Below are 15372 nucleotides of genomic sequence, written 5' to 3' on the forward strand. Positions count from 1 at the left end.
CGACCCTTGATGGGAAAGCCAGGTTGCATAAGACGGGCATTTCCGGTTCACAGGGCTCGCAAAAAGATCCATGATCGGGCGACCCCACAGCCGAAAGATAATCCAGAGTCGGCTGACGCAACTCCCACTCGTGGGTTGAGGACGCGGACCTGCTGAGGGAGTCCGCTAGGATGTTGGAGATGCCTGGTAGGTGACCCGCTGCCAGGGTAATTTGGGGACGGAGTGCCCAGTCCCTGATGCTCTGTGCCAGCTGCAAGAGGAGCGGGTGTCTTGGTGCCACCCTGTTTGTTTGCACAGTGCATACTGGTGGTATTGTTGGTTTGAATGAGCACTGATTCTCCCTGAAGCAGAAGACGGAAAGACTTGAGCGCAAGGAAAATGGCCATTAGTTCCAGTCTGTTGATGTGCCAGGAACGTTGAGACAGGGTCTACTTGCCCTTTATGGATAGCCCCTGAAGATGTGCGCTTCAATCTTCCAGGGAGGCATCCGTGGTAAGGACGAGCTCTGGAGCAATGGTTAGTAAAGAAGTACCGGCAGCGATGTGGGACGGTTGAGCCCACCAGTGGAGAGTGGACCTCATCCGAGCAGTCACTAGGACCAAATCGTTGAAAGAGCCGGTGACCTGACACTACTGTTTGTCCAGTTCCTCCTGAATTGGGCGACTCTTGAGCCTGCAATTTGGGATCAGGGAGATGCAAGAGAATGCCATCCCGATAAAAGATTTCAATACCCGAACTGAAACGGACCCTTTTGAACAGAGGAGAGCCACTAGGCGTAGAATCCGCAGCGGACGTTCGTGAGACATGAATGCCTTCACCAGCGAAGTATTCAGAGAGGCGACTAGAAAGGACCTGCAGGAGCTGGATCAAACTGAGACTTCTCGGTGTTGATGGACAGACCGAGGGAGTGGAATAGAGTCTGACAGAATCCAGTGTCCAGAGACGCCGGATGACGAGATTGCGACTTGATGTGACAGTCGTCCAGGTAGGGAAAGATTTGAACGCCCTTCAAACGTAGATGTGCCACCACCGGGGACAGGACTTTCGTGAAGACGCGAGGGGTGGAGTGAAGGCCGAAAGGCAGAACCTTGAATTGAAAATCTCTGCACCCTACCCAGAAGCGCAAGTACTTCCAGTGTCTTGGAAGTATCGGCAAGTGGAAATAGGCGTCCTGGAGATCGATGGTGGTCAGGAAGTTGCCCTTCGAGAGAAGGCGGGGAATTTCGCGAGCGTGAGCATGCGGAAGGATTGGCACTTCAGGTACTTGTTTAGGGCCCTTAAGTCGAGGATCGAACCCCATTCGCTGGACTTCTTGAGGACTAAGAAAAAACGGGAATAGAATCCCATCCGCTTCTGAGACTTGGGAACGAATTGGATGGCACCTTTCTGAATCACGAGTCGAATTTGTTGAAAGAGCTCCTTGAGGTGAGCCGGAGGTGGACCAGTTGGAGGAGTGTTTGGAGGGAACTTGACAAACTCCAAAGCATGGCCTTTTGACACAAATGTCCAGCATCCAACGGTCCGAAGTGATTGAAGACCAATTGGAAAAGAAAAGGGAGATTCGACCTCCAACTTTGAGTGGGGAAGGCAAGTCATTTGACTGGGAGGAATATCTCCGATTTCCTTGACCGTAGGAGCGGTACTGGTTGGATCTGCCGCGAAAAGAAGAGGTGCCACGTCCGCGACGAAAAGGCTGCTTGCGAAACTGCAGAGTGCCTAGGGCACGAGCCGTCTCGGTGTCCTTTTTGATGGTTTGAAGTGCGTCGTCCACATTCTGGCCAAATAGCGATTCGCCGTCATAGGACTTGTCGCGGATTTTCGCCTGAACATCCTGGCGAAAAGAGGTGGAATGAAGCCAGCCCTGACAACGTAAAACAGCTGCCCCCATAAGCTGACGAAAACCAGTGCACGCAATGTCCACAGAGCAGTCGATAATCTCTGATGACGCTCCCTCCCTCCTGAAGAATCTCGACAGCCTCTGCTCTGGAGGGCTCAGGAATGAGGTTGATAAAATAAGACATATCCGACCACATCTGGAGGTCGTAGCGACCCAGAATGGCCAGAGAATTCGCAGCCCTCACGGTGGTAGAAGCCATAATGGAAATTTTTCGCCCAATATCATCAAGACGACGTCCTTCACGGTTAGGAGGTGCAGTAATAGGAGAAGACGGATTCCTGGAACGGCGCTGTGCGGCCAGGGTAATCACGGAATCGGGTTTAGGCTGCGCTACCAGGCAAGCTGGAGAACTCTGGGGCGCTTTATATTTCTTCCCCAAACGAGGAAGCAGTGCCGGAATAAAATTTGGCGTCTGCATCAGTTTGACACCCTCATTACAGATTAAGTCAATTATGGGCACTGCAAGGACCTGTTTAAGAGGTAGACTCTGGAAATCATAAAGAAAACAGTCCTCATCCTTCAGAACCATTAGGAGTTTAAAGCACAGCGCTGCTCGTTCCATAGATTGGTGAAAACCAGCTATATCAACAGGGGGGGAATCCCCTGGACCCGAAGGGGGCGGCGACGGTCTCTGGATCTGATAATCATCCCAATCCGCCATGGTCCCATTATCATCATTAACTTCGCCGTCTTCCCGATCTGGGCGAACGTCGTCATCCTCATAAACAGTTGCCTGAATCCGAATAGATGGTGCAGATGATGCCGATGGCGCAGATGGCCCTGGCAGTGCAGTAGATGAAAGAGCCGCTGTAGTTGCAGGCACCGTAGGCTGAGAAGATCCATGGTGAGACGGTGGAAATAGTCTATTATAGTCCTCCAACATGTATTGGAGATTAGAAATGAGGGAGAGCGGTATTTGTGCTGTGGATCCTCCTTATGGAAGTAATGATCTTCCTCATAGTCCTGACATTTTATGACCAGCTCCGAAGGGCTTCGAGCTGCCCAAAATCCTCCTCATCCGAACCAGAGTCCTGCTCCGAACCTGTGGCAAAAAGAGGAGATGGAGGCTGAGAGTGACGTGGAATCGGAAGTTGATCCAAAGACCCATGTCGACGTTGGAGCAGAGGGTCAACAGCAGGAGTCCCAGAACCGGATGATAAAGGCACCAGAGGCAATGATGCGAAGGTAGACGTCGACGACAGTAACTCAGTCAATGGGACAACCACTGTCGACGCAGTCGACGGCGCCGACGATACCACCGCCGTCGACGGAGCGGGCGTTGACTAAGAGGCTCTCTTCACGGAAGCCATTGACGAAAATTTGAAGCTCACACACACCATCGTCGACGCTGACTACATTGACGCAGCTGCCGTCGACGACCCGCTGGCACAAGTCGTCGCCACTGTCGTCGTCAGAGAGCTAGAGACGGCACATCTCGTCGTCAGACAGACCGTCGTCGCTCCCGTCAACTATTTAGCACGTTTTTTAGTGGAAACATGCGTAGAAGGAGCCGTAGATGCCTGAGAGTCCTATCTCAAGGGCTTAGGCGTAGCAGGAAGAGGTGGGGACACAGCAGGAGCCTTCTGGAGTTGAAGTTTCCTTTTCTTTAGGAATGTAGATGGCAAGTCCTACACACTGCTACGCTTAGAAGTGGCTCTAGACACACCTGACGCAAGGCTTTCTGCATCAGAAAAAGGGGAATCCTTATCCTTCAACCTCTGCAACCACAGGAGGAGACTCCCTTCCCTGTCCTTAAGGGTCTTGGTTGAGAAAGTCCTGCAAATTTTACATTTGCCTACCTCATGCTCTAGATAGAGGCAGTAAATACACTTCTTTGTGAGGGTCCTCTGAGAAGAGCCTCAATTTCCCACAAGAAGCACATGGTCGAAAAAGAGACTTCTTACTTGAAGACATCCCAAAAACTGTAGAAATCCACAAAGAAATTGAAAAAACTGAGCAGAGCTCAGGGAGACTCACTTCACACGACGTGCGGTAGAAAATCTGAGGGCCTGAGCCTCTGAGGAGAAGGTTCTAGAGGGATGCTTGCGCCCGATTGGCTTTTATACAAAACAATTGGTCAGAGATCAGTCTTTGAGTGTGTGCAATCATTTTCTTGCCAGAGTGTGTACAATAAATGCTTAACACTACTCTCCGATAAAGCCTTACTGCTCAACAAGACTGCCACATAAGAGATTAAGGTATTATCTACTTTTACCCTTGTAAGCCTTTGGTGATCCAATGGACTCTGTGCACATTATACCTTACTTTGATATAGTATATACAGAGCCAACTTCCTACAACGTCTGAAACTGATGGCAGAGAGAAAACAATTTAACATTGGGGTCGACGCCCATGCGACCTATTACCAAGAGGAGGAGTCACCTTACCTCGTGACTCCAATTACCTTCTTCAAAGAAAAAACATCTAGCGCTCATCTGGACGCACCACTAGATAGTAGGAGTATTCAAAGCATGTGTATCCACAGTCATACATTCCTCTAACACGTTAGGGTGGTGCTTTATGTGAAACATACCTTGAGTCATGTAGCTATATTGGATTAGGTTTATTTAAGGCAGATGTCTGTTGCAGGCAGAACAAATGCAGATAATTGTAGCTTTAATGTTTCTAACTGGATTTTGAGGTGGTCTGAAGCCCATATAAAAAGGGAAGACAATGGGGTTTCTAACTTCAAAAATACACTCTTATAAACCAATCCTATAATATAGTACAACCACCATCTTTGTCAATGCTATTTTGCCTACTATGAGTGAGGCAACTTCGACCAAATGTTACAGACGAATGTAGATCGTTCAGTACATGGCTTATGTTTAAATTAATGGGTCAGTCTTCGAATGACGACTAGCTGTGCAGCTCTTGATGTAAAATAGATGTAAAACATACACTATTGTGAAAGACATGTATGCTTTTAAACCAATAAACTACGAATACTTGGCTGTTATAAAAGAATTGCTTAATCACAGCCGTTTTCAGCTTGTGTTGGTAAACAATAATATGAAGGAAAAAGGTCATAAAAAAGTCATAAATTACCATCTTCCTGAAAATATGAAAGAAGCCGTCTGCCTTCTTACTCTTACCTATTAGTTTTTTCTCTTGTATGAACTTCACACTAGAAAGCACTTCCGTCGAGAGTTCGATAGCTTGATTGAATCCGTTTTCACCCCCATAAGATATATCTACCAACTTCAAAACTTTAGATTGTAATCGCTTAAAGAGAATAAAGAAATAATTAAAGAAATCAGTAACATCTCAAGGAACAGCTTAAAAGGCCAATGGATGTTTAATGCATGAAAGAACAAAACATTTTAATAATAAGCAAGCATCCTCTAAAGTTAATGAATGTTTTTAGATCACTCAAGTGTGAACACTTAAAGCCTTCAGAATGGAAATATTACGTTTTATGTATCATTCAGTCAGGGTACACATCTAGGACACGGAAGACAAAGTTGATTATTCATGTGGTGACTGCTGTTTGTTTAGCCCTCCAGCCTCTTCAATTTAAATGTACTGTATTTCCAACCAATGACATACCACAATGGTGTATAAAAGCATGTAAATGAGTATTTCAAACCACTTCTTAGCTCTACACTCAATGGTTTATAAACTGTTCCTCTCTGCCATTAGTCTTCTTTTCTTACTCTGAAGTAGATCATCACAAAGTTTGAAGTCATTTAGTATGACTGAGGTACTAAGAATATGGAAGTAACTACACAAAATGTGCTTTTCATATTCTTTTCATGCTACAAAAGAGAAAATCCCTAGTATAATTCATAGCGCAAACAATGAATGTAAGATACTGAAGAAGTTACCTCATTGAGAGTATTTGAGCAATGCCATACCAGAGATGGAAGTCTGGCATCTTCAGCATTATGTTTAAGAAAATACGTCCGGCTCAGAGGAGATTAACAAAGAACATTAACATCAACCTAATCAGATTCTGAAAGCACACTTTGGGTCATTTATGGAGTCAATGTGGATGGCCCAAAAAGAATCTGTCAGGCAACAGAACACTTTAAACAAGAATGCACAAACAGGGAAAATGATCCAACAGCTCCATAGACATGTTGACAGACTGCTATATATAGCATGAGGAGGTGGCTGGAATAGGGGCAAGGCTTTACGGTAAAATAAAATACGAAGGCCTTTTATCTGGAAAGAATGTGTGTATGGAGGTTTCTTTCAGGCCATCCACCTAATTGCAACTTTGAACCAAGAGTGTTCCAGTTCAGATGAGGAAAGCAAACTGTACCCCTTCTTATGCTTTGTTTTCCTCCCCCAAATCTTTGTGTTCAAACTTAGCACAACAGTAAATCTTGGAAAAATGTGTCCTTTCCCTGAACCTCCTCCCTTCAACACTCACCTTTTAGCACCTATGTCTAAATTTGGACAATCTCGTCTTAGTGTGCAGAAGCCTTCATTGAAACCCAGGCGAGATGATAGAACAAGCAGAGCAGAAAGCAGGTGAAGTCGTCCTCACTGCAGGCAAAAGGGGCCTGGAAGACAGCAGCCACTACGATACTCCCTCAGTGGGATACCAGGAATAGGTGTACGGAAGAAACCTACAAGACTGGGTTATTCATCTTTTTCAAGTTTTGAGTCAGCAGGACATTCTTCCACTGTAAGTGTGTGACAACCAGGAAGGTGTGTGGCAAGAACCACTCATCAGTTGGTGGGTAGGACTGCTACAAGTTAAAGGCAGCAGGACATCCTTCAATCAGGGGAACAGTGAGCTGAACAATGTGTCACTAAACAAAACATTTCAGACATATCCAGAACAAAACAAGATTTAAGATGCAACACTCCATCTGGACACCTAAGCTAACCAGTCAACGGACAACTGTAGGAAAATGCTCCTTTTTTACATTGTCAGCCCCAATTAGTTTCTGGTAATTGATGTAATTTTGACAGAAGTGTACTGGGTTCCTGCTATCTATGTGTGCAGACACTGCATGCAGTATAGGTAAGTCACCCCTACAGCTGGCCTTAAGGCAGGGAGCACTATACTACATGTGTGGACATATCTCAATGAGCAGATATTCCCCTGTAATGTCGATGTGCAAAGTACAGTTTTGGGAAAGAACACAGGCCCTAGGGACCTGATTGGCAGGGACCCAGGGCATATCAAGTCAAAGTGATTCCAGTCCTGGTCTTGCAAGAGACTCTGCATGAGAGCCGGAGAGTAGCGGTAACCAGCAGCAGGGGAGAGCCGCGGGGGGTCAAGAACCGCGCTCTGCAAACCAGGAGCTGAAACGGGAGCCACATTAGGAGCCACAGGAGGCTGCAGGATGCCCAAGTGAGCCTCGCTGAGCCACACGGTGAGCCACAGGGGGCCAGGCACCACGAGCATCAGGAGCCGCGGGGGAGCGGTGAGAGCTTGGGAGAGGAGCGGGTCGTGGAGAAAACTCAAGACCCGACAAACCTGGAACCTGCCAGAGCAATACCCAGACCGGCCCAGCAAAACAGTTCAGCAGCACTGCAATCAGCACAGCAATCAGCGGTGAGCTGGCCACAGCATAAGGCAGAAAGCACAAAGTACCAGGTGTGGCCAGTGGTGAGTGAGAAAATCTGTGAAGCCTGAACACTCATCACCCCTCCCTCACATCCCTTTTACATTCCCTTGTGTCATCATCACATCCCCCACGCTGCCCGGACCTTGCTCAGCCCCACCAATCTTTAATGAGAAAAGTGAAAGGGGTGCTTTCTCTCACCGGACTCGGCAGGCACGACCTTTGAACCTTTGAACGGCCTCTGAACAGTCCTTGCACCGCTGCTAGTGCTTTGCTGTACCTACTCTCCTTGGTGCAAACGGCTGCAGGCATTTGCAGCATTTTCGGCATTTGCAGCGCGGAGTGGCTAGAGTCTGTGTCTCTGGCGGCAGGCCCCTGTGACTCGATTGACCCCCGGCCAGCGCAAGAAAACAACAAAAAATGTCAACAAGAAACTCTGCACAGTTGCAAAACTCCCACCGACCGCATAAGACTGCCAAGCGACAGAAAGCGAAAATGCTATATCCCAAAGAAGGAAGACGTGTAAACCAGACCCTGGAGGGAAAATCGGAAGGGCATGAAGAGCCTGTGATGATGACATCGGACAGGACTTGTAACACCCAGATGCACCTGTCAAAAAAACAAAAACAAGAGTCTCCTAAGAGAACGCAACAAGGACATGCCTCAACGTCAGTTGATCGAAATAATTGTGATATTAGAGACACTGGCGACATAAGAGACTATTTCATGCGGCCTATAAAAGAAGCCATAATGCTCACTCCTGAAAACCCCCTCATGAGCTTGGAGACCCCAAAATCCTGTATCCAACGTTTAGAGCCACGGGCAAGCCTATCCCCTGTTGGTAATCTCTACCCAGAGATTACAGTTCAAGGGAGACTCTTAGCCCCAGTAAAAACCACTCCTCTCTCTCTGCAAAGAGTATCTCAAGAAAATAATCAGGATAACCTGCAAAAGAACAGCCTAACCCGGAGTGTGCCCAGATTGCTTGACAATACCCCTGTCAAACGGAAGCTAGTCGGGGCCAATCAAGAACCAGCCGAACGGCTAGTGCTCTCGGACCTGCGAAAGGACCAAGTCCTCGTCCCCACTCATGACCCAGCACAGATTATAATAGAATCTCCAATTCGGATTTCGTCTATCAGCTCAGTAAGCTTCACATCTCAGCACATAAGCCCATTGGACTCGTCGTCCATTGAAATAAATAAAATAGAACCCAGTGGAACACATCAGCCAGACACTCAAAACGCTCAAGTTTGACTTCCCACTACCCACCTCGACTCCAACTCCGGTACCCCATGTGCAAATGTCAAATCATTACGTGAAAGACCCTTATCGGACTCATGTAAGGGACTCTCTACTTAACTCTCCTCTAGTGTCCATAAATAACAGTAGAGCCGGTCAAGATGATTTTAACCTACAGTTAAACTCACAACAAAAATCAAATGAAACTAATAAAAGAAAGCCGATACCCATAACCAGTAGCTCTCAAATTCCAAACCCAACTCCCCCAGGCGCCAGGATACCCTCTGGGTGACAGCAGTATACATACATACTGTCAAAATAATACCAGTGATTCTCCAAATTCTGAACTCCGGTCCAGGGAGACATGTCACACCCCCACCACGCACAAGGTTGAGATGCTCCTCTTTGATACCAACCAAGCCCTGAATTCAATGCAAGCGCTGCGCATATGCACGCAGATAAACTGGATGCCAACTAAATATCCTGCAGCTAATAGCTGGTCTAATAACCAAAATTGACACCAAACTTAATAATTTAGTGTCAAGCCAAAGTAATAGCGAGTGTATCTGCAATCCGATATTAAAAAAATTAGAAACCTTGCCAGAAGTTATGTCCACATTAATAGAGGACCTGAAGAAAGAGGCCCGTAGACGTAAGCCGAAATCCACTTCTCCTAATCCCCTGTTGAACCTACACCCTTATCGGCCCATTCCAAGAAACCAACAACAACTTCATAGGTTAGAGCTAACAGGGGACACAGAGATCAATTCAAAAGCAAGAACTCAGTCCCATGCCAATGGCTTCCCAGATCAGATAGACCAGCGGACCACTTCCACACAAGCCCAGCAGATTTAATGCTTGAAAATTGTAGATAAACAAGACTCCCGAATCCCCCTCAAACAAAGGGATAACTGATGGGGCTGACAACTTTAATCAAGAAAACTTCGCTCCAGTATTTATCTCCCAACCTAATACTTCAACAGGAACTAATAACCGGTCTCATTCCTTCTCACCGCTTAAGTTGACAACATCACCCCTGGCCGAAGAACATCATCTGTCCAGGAAAAACAAGGAGATTAAAGAAATTAAACAACGCCAGGAAAAAGAATGGAGCGCTCTTACGCTGGCTTAGACCTGATGATAACGATTTAAATCCAATCACAGCCCCAGAACTCAGTAAAAACTCAGATGGAGAAGGAACCTTAGATACTCGCCTTCCAGTACAAATAAACACTGTGCAAAATCTGGACCAATGTAAACCATAAGTTATCAAAGGCATTGTGGCGAGCCCAAAGGAGAAAATTGGGAATTGTATGGAAAGAAAAGAACCCAATGAGTATTATGGAGAAACCCAAAAGATCATGGATAACCCCACAAACCTAACATGTGACCGATCTTCTATTAGACACGGTCCGAGAAAGCCCACGGGTTGGGATGCCCTCCCCGAAGCCGCAAACCAAAGTGACCAAAGATACCCACGTGAAATAGCGGAAGAGACCCAAAACATAAGGATAGCCACAGAGGAGATAGCCATTCAAGTTACTTACAGATGGCTCCGAATTGAAACAAAACGAGACCATCTTGAACACCATGGTAATATTGGACCAGGGCCAAGATTTCAATCAAGGGAACAAAAATGAGAAATCGGTTACCTATGAGGTCAACTCGCACTGTTTTAAAGCGAACAAACCAGAATGTCGGAATCTCCTAACCAAGAACAAGATGCTCAAAGTTGACCCACATACAACATTCTCAAACCAAAATAAAACCGTGTCAGTTGATGCCGGAACAACTTGTGAACGTATCTAGGACCCTATTTAAATATTCCTGATTTATGCCCTTATGTGGTTATAACAAATCATATCCTTATAAAGGCATAAGAATCATATCCATATTAAGTCTTAGCCAATGCAGTCCAAATACGGCAAGGCTACTCCCATAGACTCCTAGAAAGTACAACGCGTTCTTAAAACAAACCAAACCTCCAGCAGCCTGGGAATTCCCCCCTGGTTCTGTTTTGATTTGTCCAAGAACTCCTGGAGTCCAGAAAGAACTGCTAGTTCTTAGTGACGTCTTATGTCCAACCTTACGTCAAACTCGGCACCTTCCAGGTATAAATATACCAGCAGCTGCCCTTGCAAAACACACGGTGGTTTGGAGCAGATCAGCTATGTACTTGCCCGACGCCCCGCTGTGGCAAGTGCCGAAGGAAGCCGACCCTTCCATTGACGCACTGAGAGAGACGCTGTCTTTTCTCCAGCCGAGAAATCCAGCTCCAGTGTTTCCAGTCACCCTTGCGGGTTTGCTGGGAGATCGAGTCCTGAGAAAGAGATACAAGACCTCCTTCATTCTATAACCAAGGTACGGAGCTGATTAGATACTTAGAGAATTCTTGATTCAGATTCTTGGCAAAAACTATCTTAACTTCAACTGCAGGTCTCTTACTCCTTCCCACGTACTAGGCTTAGGTTAGGTACACCGGGGTAGGCGTATCTTAGAAGCACCAGTTGAGAACGTTTAGTCAATGATTTTATATATGTATATTTTTATCTATTTTAAACACGGTATGGTTTAGAAACCATACAATGCTTTTACAGTATTATTTTATAATACTCTTTTTACTTTACGCACTTTACTTTATAACAAGTATTGCAACTGTGGCAACTCACTTCTCTTGCATGAGAAAGAAGACTGTTCAATAAATAACTTTTATTGAAAACGCCCGTCTCTATTTCTCTGCGCTTCTGGTGAAACTAAGTATGCACGATTGACTGAGTGAAATAGTTATCTATTGTTTCCGCGACTCTGGAGATATACTCCTTATTCTGAAGGGAGCAAAGTTGTCATGTTTATGCCGTTGTCAGAAACTTATCCCTTCTTGTCTATTCAGGAAAGTTAACACCTTGTTTACTCGAGAAAGTCTCTAGTGACCTCTGAGCTAGATGGCATTCATAATTAAGTCTAACATATTCAATAGAGACCTAGTCGACCTAAGTCCTACGTCTAAACTATTGTTTATGTTATTCCAATGCACAGAGCCTATTGGGAATATAGGAACTACACTACAAACTTAATTATCACAAGAAGGCAAAAAGTTAAAACTGTACCCACAGCATCTATCCCAAGGGAAACGGGACATCCTCAATAGAGGAAATCTTCTAAATCTATTTTCGCACCTCCCAGGACTGGAAAATATAAAAACCACAGACATTGAAAGCATCGCTTTTATTGCCCCTGAACAGGGTCAAGTTAACGAGACTACGGAAGTAACCTTTCATAGTAAAGATATAGCTGCAGCCCTACTATCGAATAAAGATCGACTGGGGCATCCACACCAGTCTCATGACTAAAATCAAATACCCTGTCATTCTAAGGGATAGATTTTCCAAATCCCTCAAAGGACAACAACACCTCAACCCTGGCAGTAGTGTTACACCCAGTCAGTTCACTACTTCAGTCTTGCGTGGCCCATTAGCAGCCTCCCAAACAGCGCCGTGGAAAAAAACCCCGCTTCAAATAACATCCAGAATAGGAGGCCCACGCCGATGTGCAGTAAAACAACAGAATCCCCAAGACTGGCCCTGGCTCTCCCAGGCCTTCGGGTGAAGCACATAACATCACAAGTGGTCATAAAACTGCCGAAGAAAATAGCCCCCACCTCAGTATCTGTTACTGGAATATCCGAGGCTAACAAATGAAAAAGCAGCAAGAGTAACATCCTCCTTTTTAAGAAACTATGATATTGTTGCTCTGCAAGAAACCTGGTCCGTGCAAAGTATCACCTGGGAGGATTACACTGTTTATGAATCTTGTGCAATCGCATCTCAAGTAGGTGGGCATGAGTCAGGAGGCGTATTAATTGCTCTTAAGAATAATCTGGCTCTAAAGGTCTCCATGATTCATGAAGGGCAAGGTGACTTCATTTTCATTAATGTTGAGCCACAAGGGTTGGGGGAAAAAAAAAACAAACATACTATTATCCTTGGCTCTATCTGCACCCCGCTAAAACCAGGCGACATACTACTCTAAACAAAATTCTTCCCATTATGAGAGTTCTTTTCAAACATTTCCTGAATGACATATGGCTAATAATGGGAGACTTTAATGCCAACTTAACCCTGGTTTCATTAATATTCTGTTTAATTTGTGGCTCGTGGACAGTAACAGATGGAGATCGCGACTAAAGAGGATGAAGAAGCATTTTTAGCTTGTTAGGACTGACGGACTATTAACAGGACTTTGATATTTTTGAAAAACTCAGGTGTGAGTTCATAAGAAGTTCATTTGACACATTACAGTGAGGTAAAAAGGTAGATGGTTGGGTTTTCTGGGCTTTTACTGTGTAGTAATTTTTGCTGCTGATCAACGTCCTTTAAAAGGGCTGTTGAGAGTAGTGGCAATTAAGGAGACTGCATATTAGCCTTCATGTCTTTTACAAAATTCAGATTTTCTGCCCACCAGGACTGTGGAAAATCAAAATGTTTTCTTTGTAGTGTAATGTCCCCCGAAGGAAATGATAAAACTACAAAAATTGTATAAAGCTACTGTGAATGACAAACTGACAGGTGTGCAAGATGGTTTTTCCATCTATATTTACCAGATGTGTTTAGTACAACCAACTGATGCAAAGAATAGAGGAGCTTTGATGAGCCGAAAAACCCATTTGAGGCAACACTTCAATTCTATACTAGTGAAATTTGCATCAGACACATACCTTTATAAACAACCACTATGCATTACGTTTTCCAGATTACCAATATCAGGTTAAATCTGGGATAGCAATTTGTTTACTTATTTTATGGAAGCAGGCAGCTGACAGAGCCAGAACATGAACAGCATAGCCCAGTGGATGAACCTAAACGTTTTAAAATTTAACTCTGATAAGACAGAGGTCTTGTTGTTTGGAAACAATGACACCTTCTGGAACTTGACCTGGTGGCCACCCAACTTAGGACCCCTACAAATACCAGTGATGAAAGCTAGAAACCTAGGTGTTTTCTTCGATAGACAATTATCATTTGTAGAACACGAAAATCAGGTTACATCCTCATGTTTCCTTATGTTGAGGATCTTGAGAAAGTATTCCCATATCTTCCACTGGAGTTGGAAAAAACAGTTATCCTAGCACTTGTCTCAAAAACATGATGACAGCAATGCATTATTTGTATGCTCTCAATCAAGAAACCGTAATAAACTTCTGACACTCCAAAATGCAGCAGCAAGGGTTCTTCTAAATCTTGTGAAAATCTGCTTGGTCACTAAAATGATTAAAGAGTTGCACTGGCTCCCCCTCGAGCAAGCATTTCATTTGTAGCACTCTGCTGGGTACACAAAGGATTACACAAAGAAGGTGGAAAATGCTACTTATCCAGTATGCATCTGTTCTCTGCATGTAGAGCTGTAGTCTCACATGCTTTGCATAACCCGCCATCTAGTTTTGGATCCGGATGTTTGCACTTAGTTTTTGATCGAAGAAGCCTTTTCCAGTCACGAGATAGGAGACTTTCGGTGATAGTGCGCTTGGGCATCAGCTCCATTGTTCGATTGTTTGCCGGCAGAGGTAGATAATAGGGTTAGTAAGAGATTTCTATGTATGTATGTATGTATGTATGTATGTATGTATGTATCCAAGTAAGATATTACTGCAACAGGTATAGGTACCTTGGGAGGCAGGTGGGCGCATGTGACTACAGCTCTACATGCCAAGAACAGATGCATAATGGGTAAGTAGCATTTTCCGTTTGAGGCATGTGAGCTGTAGATCACATGCTTTGCATAGACTATACAGCAGTTATCTCCCAATGCGGTGGCTAACCTGTAGCTGTTGCAGTCGTCTGAAATAGTGTACGTAAAACTGCTTGGCCCACACTAGCTTGCTAACACCTACACAATAGTGTTTTGTGAATGGGTAAGGTGTAGCCCATGATGTATGTAAATGTAAATGTAAATGTATAGGCATTTATATAGCGCACTACTTACCCGTAGGGTCCCAAGGCGCTTCGACCGCTGCGAAACCCTTCCTGGCTTCCCTGAGAGATGGTCCCTTAGTGGGTATCTCCAGGGTGAGACCAGGCATCCCCGGCGGTCTGGTGGGGCCATTAGTGAAGATGAGGCAAGCTAATGCCCAGAGTTGCCGAGTGTGAACGCTGATCAGAGTGGGCACCGAGGCGAGAGAATTATCAAGTCCGCTGACCCTGGTCCAGAAACCTGCCGCGCCGGGAATCGAACCCTGGTCCCGGGCCGTCCTCTGCTCTCGGGTCTGCCGCCTCTAACCAGTGAGCCACACTACTTCACATGATGCAGCTTTGCAGAGGTCATCTATGGGAATATTCACTAAGAATGCCATAGAAGCCCCTAGTTTGCGTGTGCAGTGCGCTCTAGGGGGAATTGTTAGTGTTAGTTTTGCTTTTGCATAGCATGTCTGAATGCACTGGACTATCCACCGTTCTATACCCGATTAGGATATAGGATTGCCTTTATGTGGTGGCGCAAAAGCGACAAACAGTTGTTTGGTCTTGCAGAAAGGTTTAGTCCTTTCTACATAGTAAAGTAGTGCTCTTTTCACCTCTAAAGTGTGCAAAGCATGTTCTGCCACAGAATCCGGTTGAGGTAAGAACACAGGCAACTCAACAGATTGGTTGATATGAAAGGCAGACATGACCTTTGGTAGGAATTTTGGGTTGGTCCGAAGAACTACTTTGTTTTGGT

General features: G+C 45.2%; 1 protein-coding gene across 1 annotated transcript in view; it reads right to left on the reverse strand.

Annotated features, from left to right (window-relative positions):
• Nucleotides 1–15372, reverse strand: part of ETF1 (eukaryotic translation termination factor 1) — a 340588-nt gene that overhangs the window by 184767 nt on the left and 140449 nt on the right. The window contains exon 7 of the mRNA XM_078653353.1: nucleotides 4993–5122. Within this exon, the coding sequence (XP_078509479.1) occupies nucleotides 4993–5122 (130 nt within the window). The remainder of the gene's footprint in view (nucleotides 1–4992; nucleotides 5123–15372) is intronic.

This window comes from Lissotriton helveticus, chromosome 7, assembly GCF_964261635.1.
Source record: "Lissotriton helveticus chromosome 7, aLisHel1.1, whole genome shotgun sequence".
In the NCBI taxonomy this organism is placed as follows: domain Eukaryota; kingdom Metazoa; phylum Chordata; class Amphibia; order Caudata; family Salamandridae; genus Lissotriton; species Lissotriton helveticus.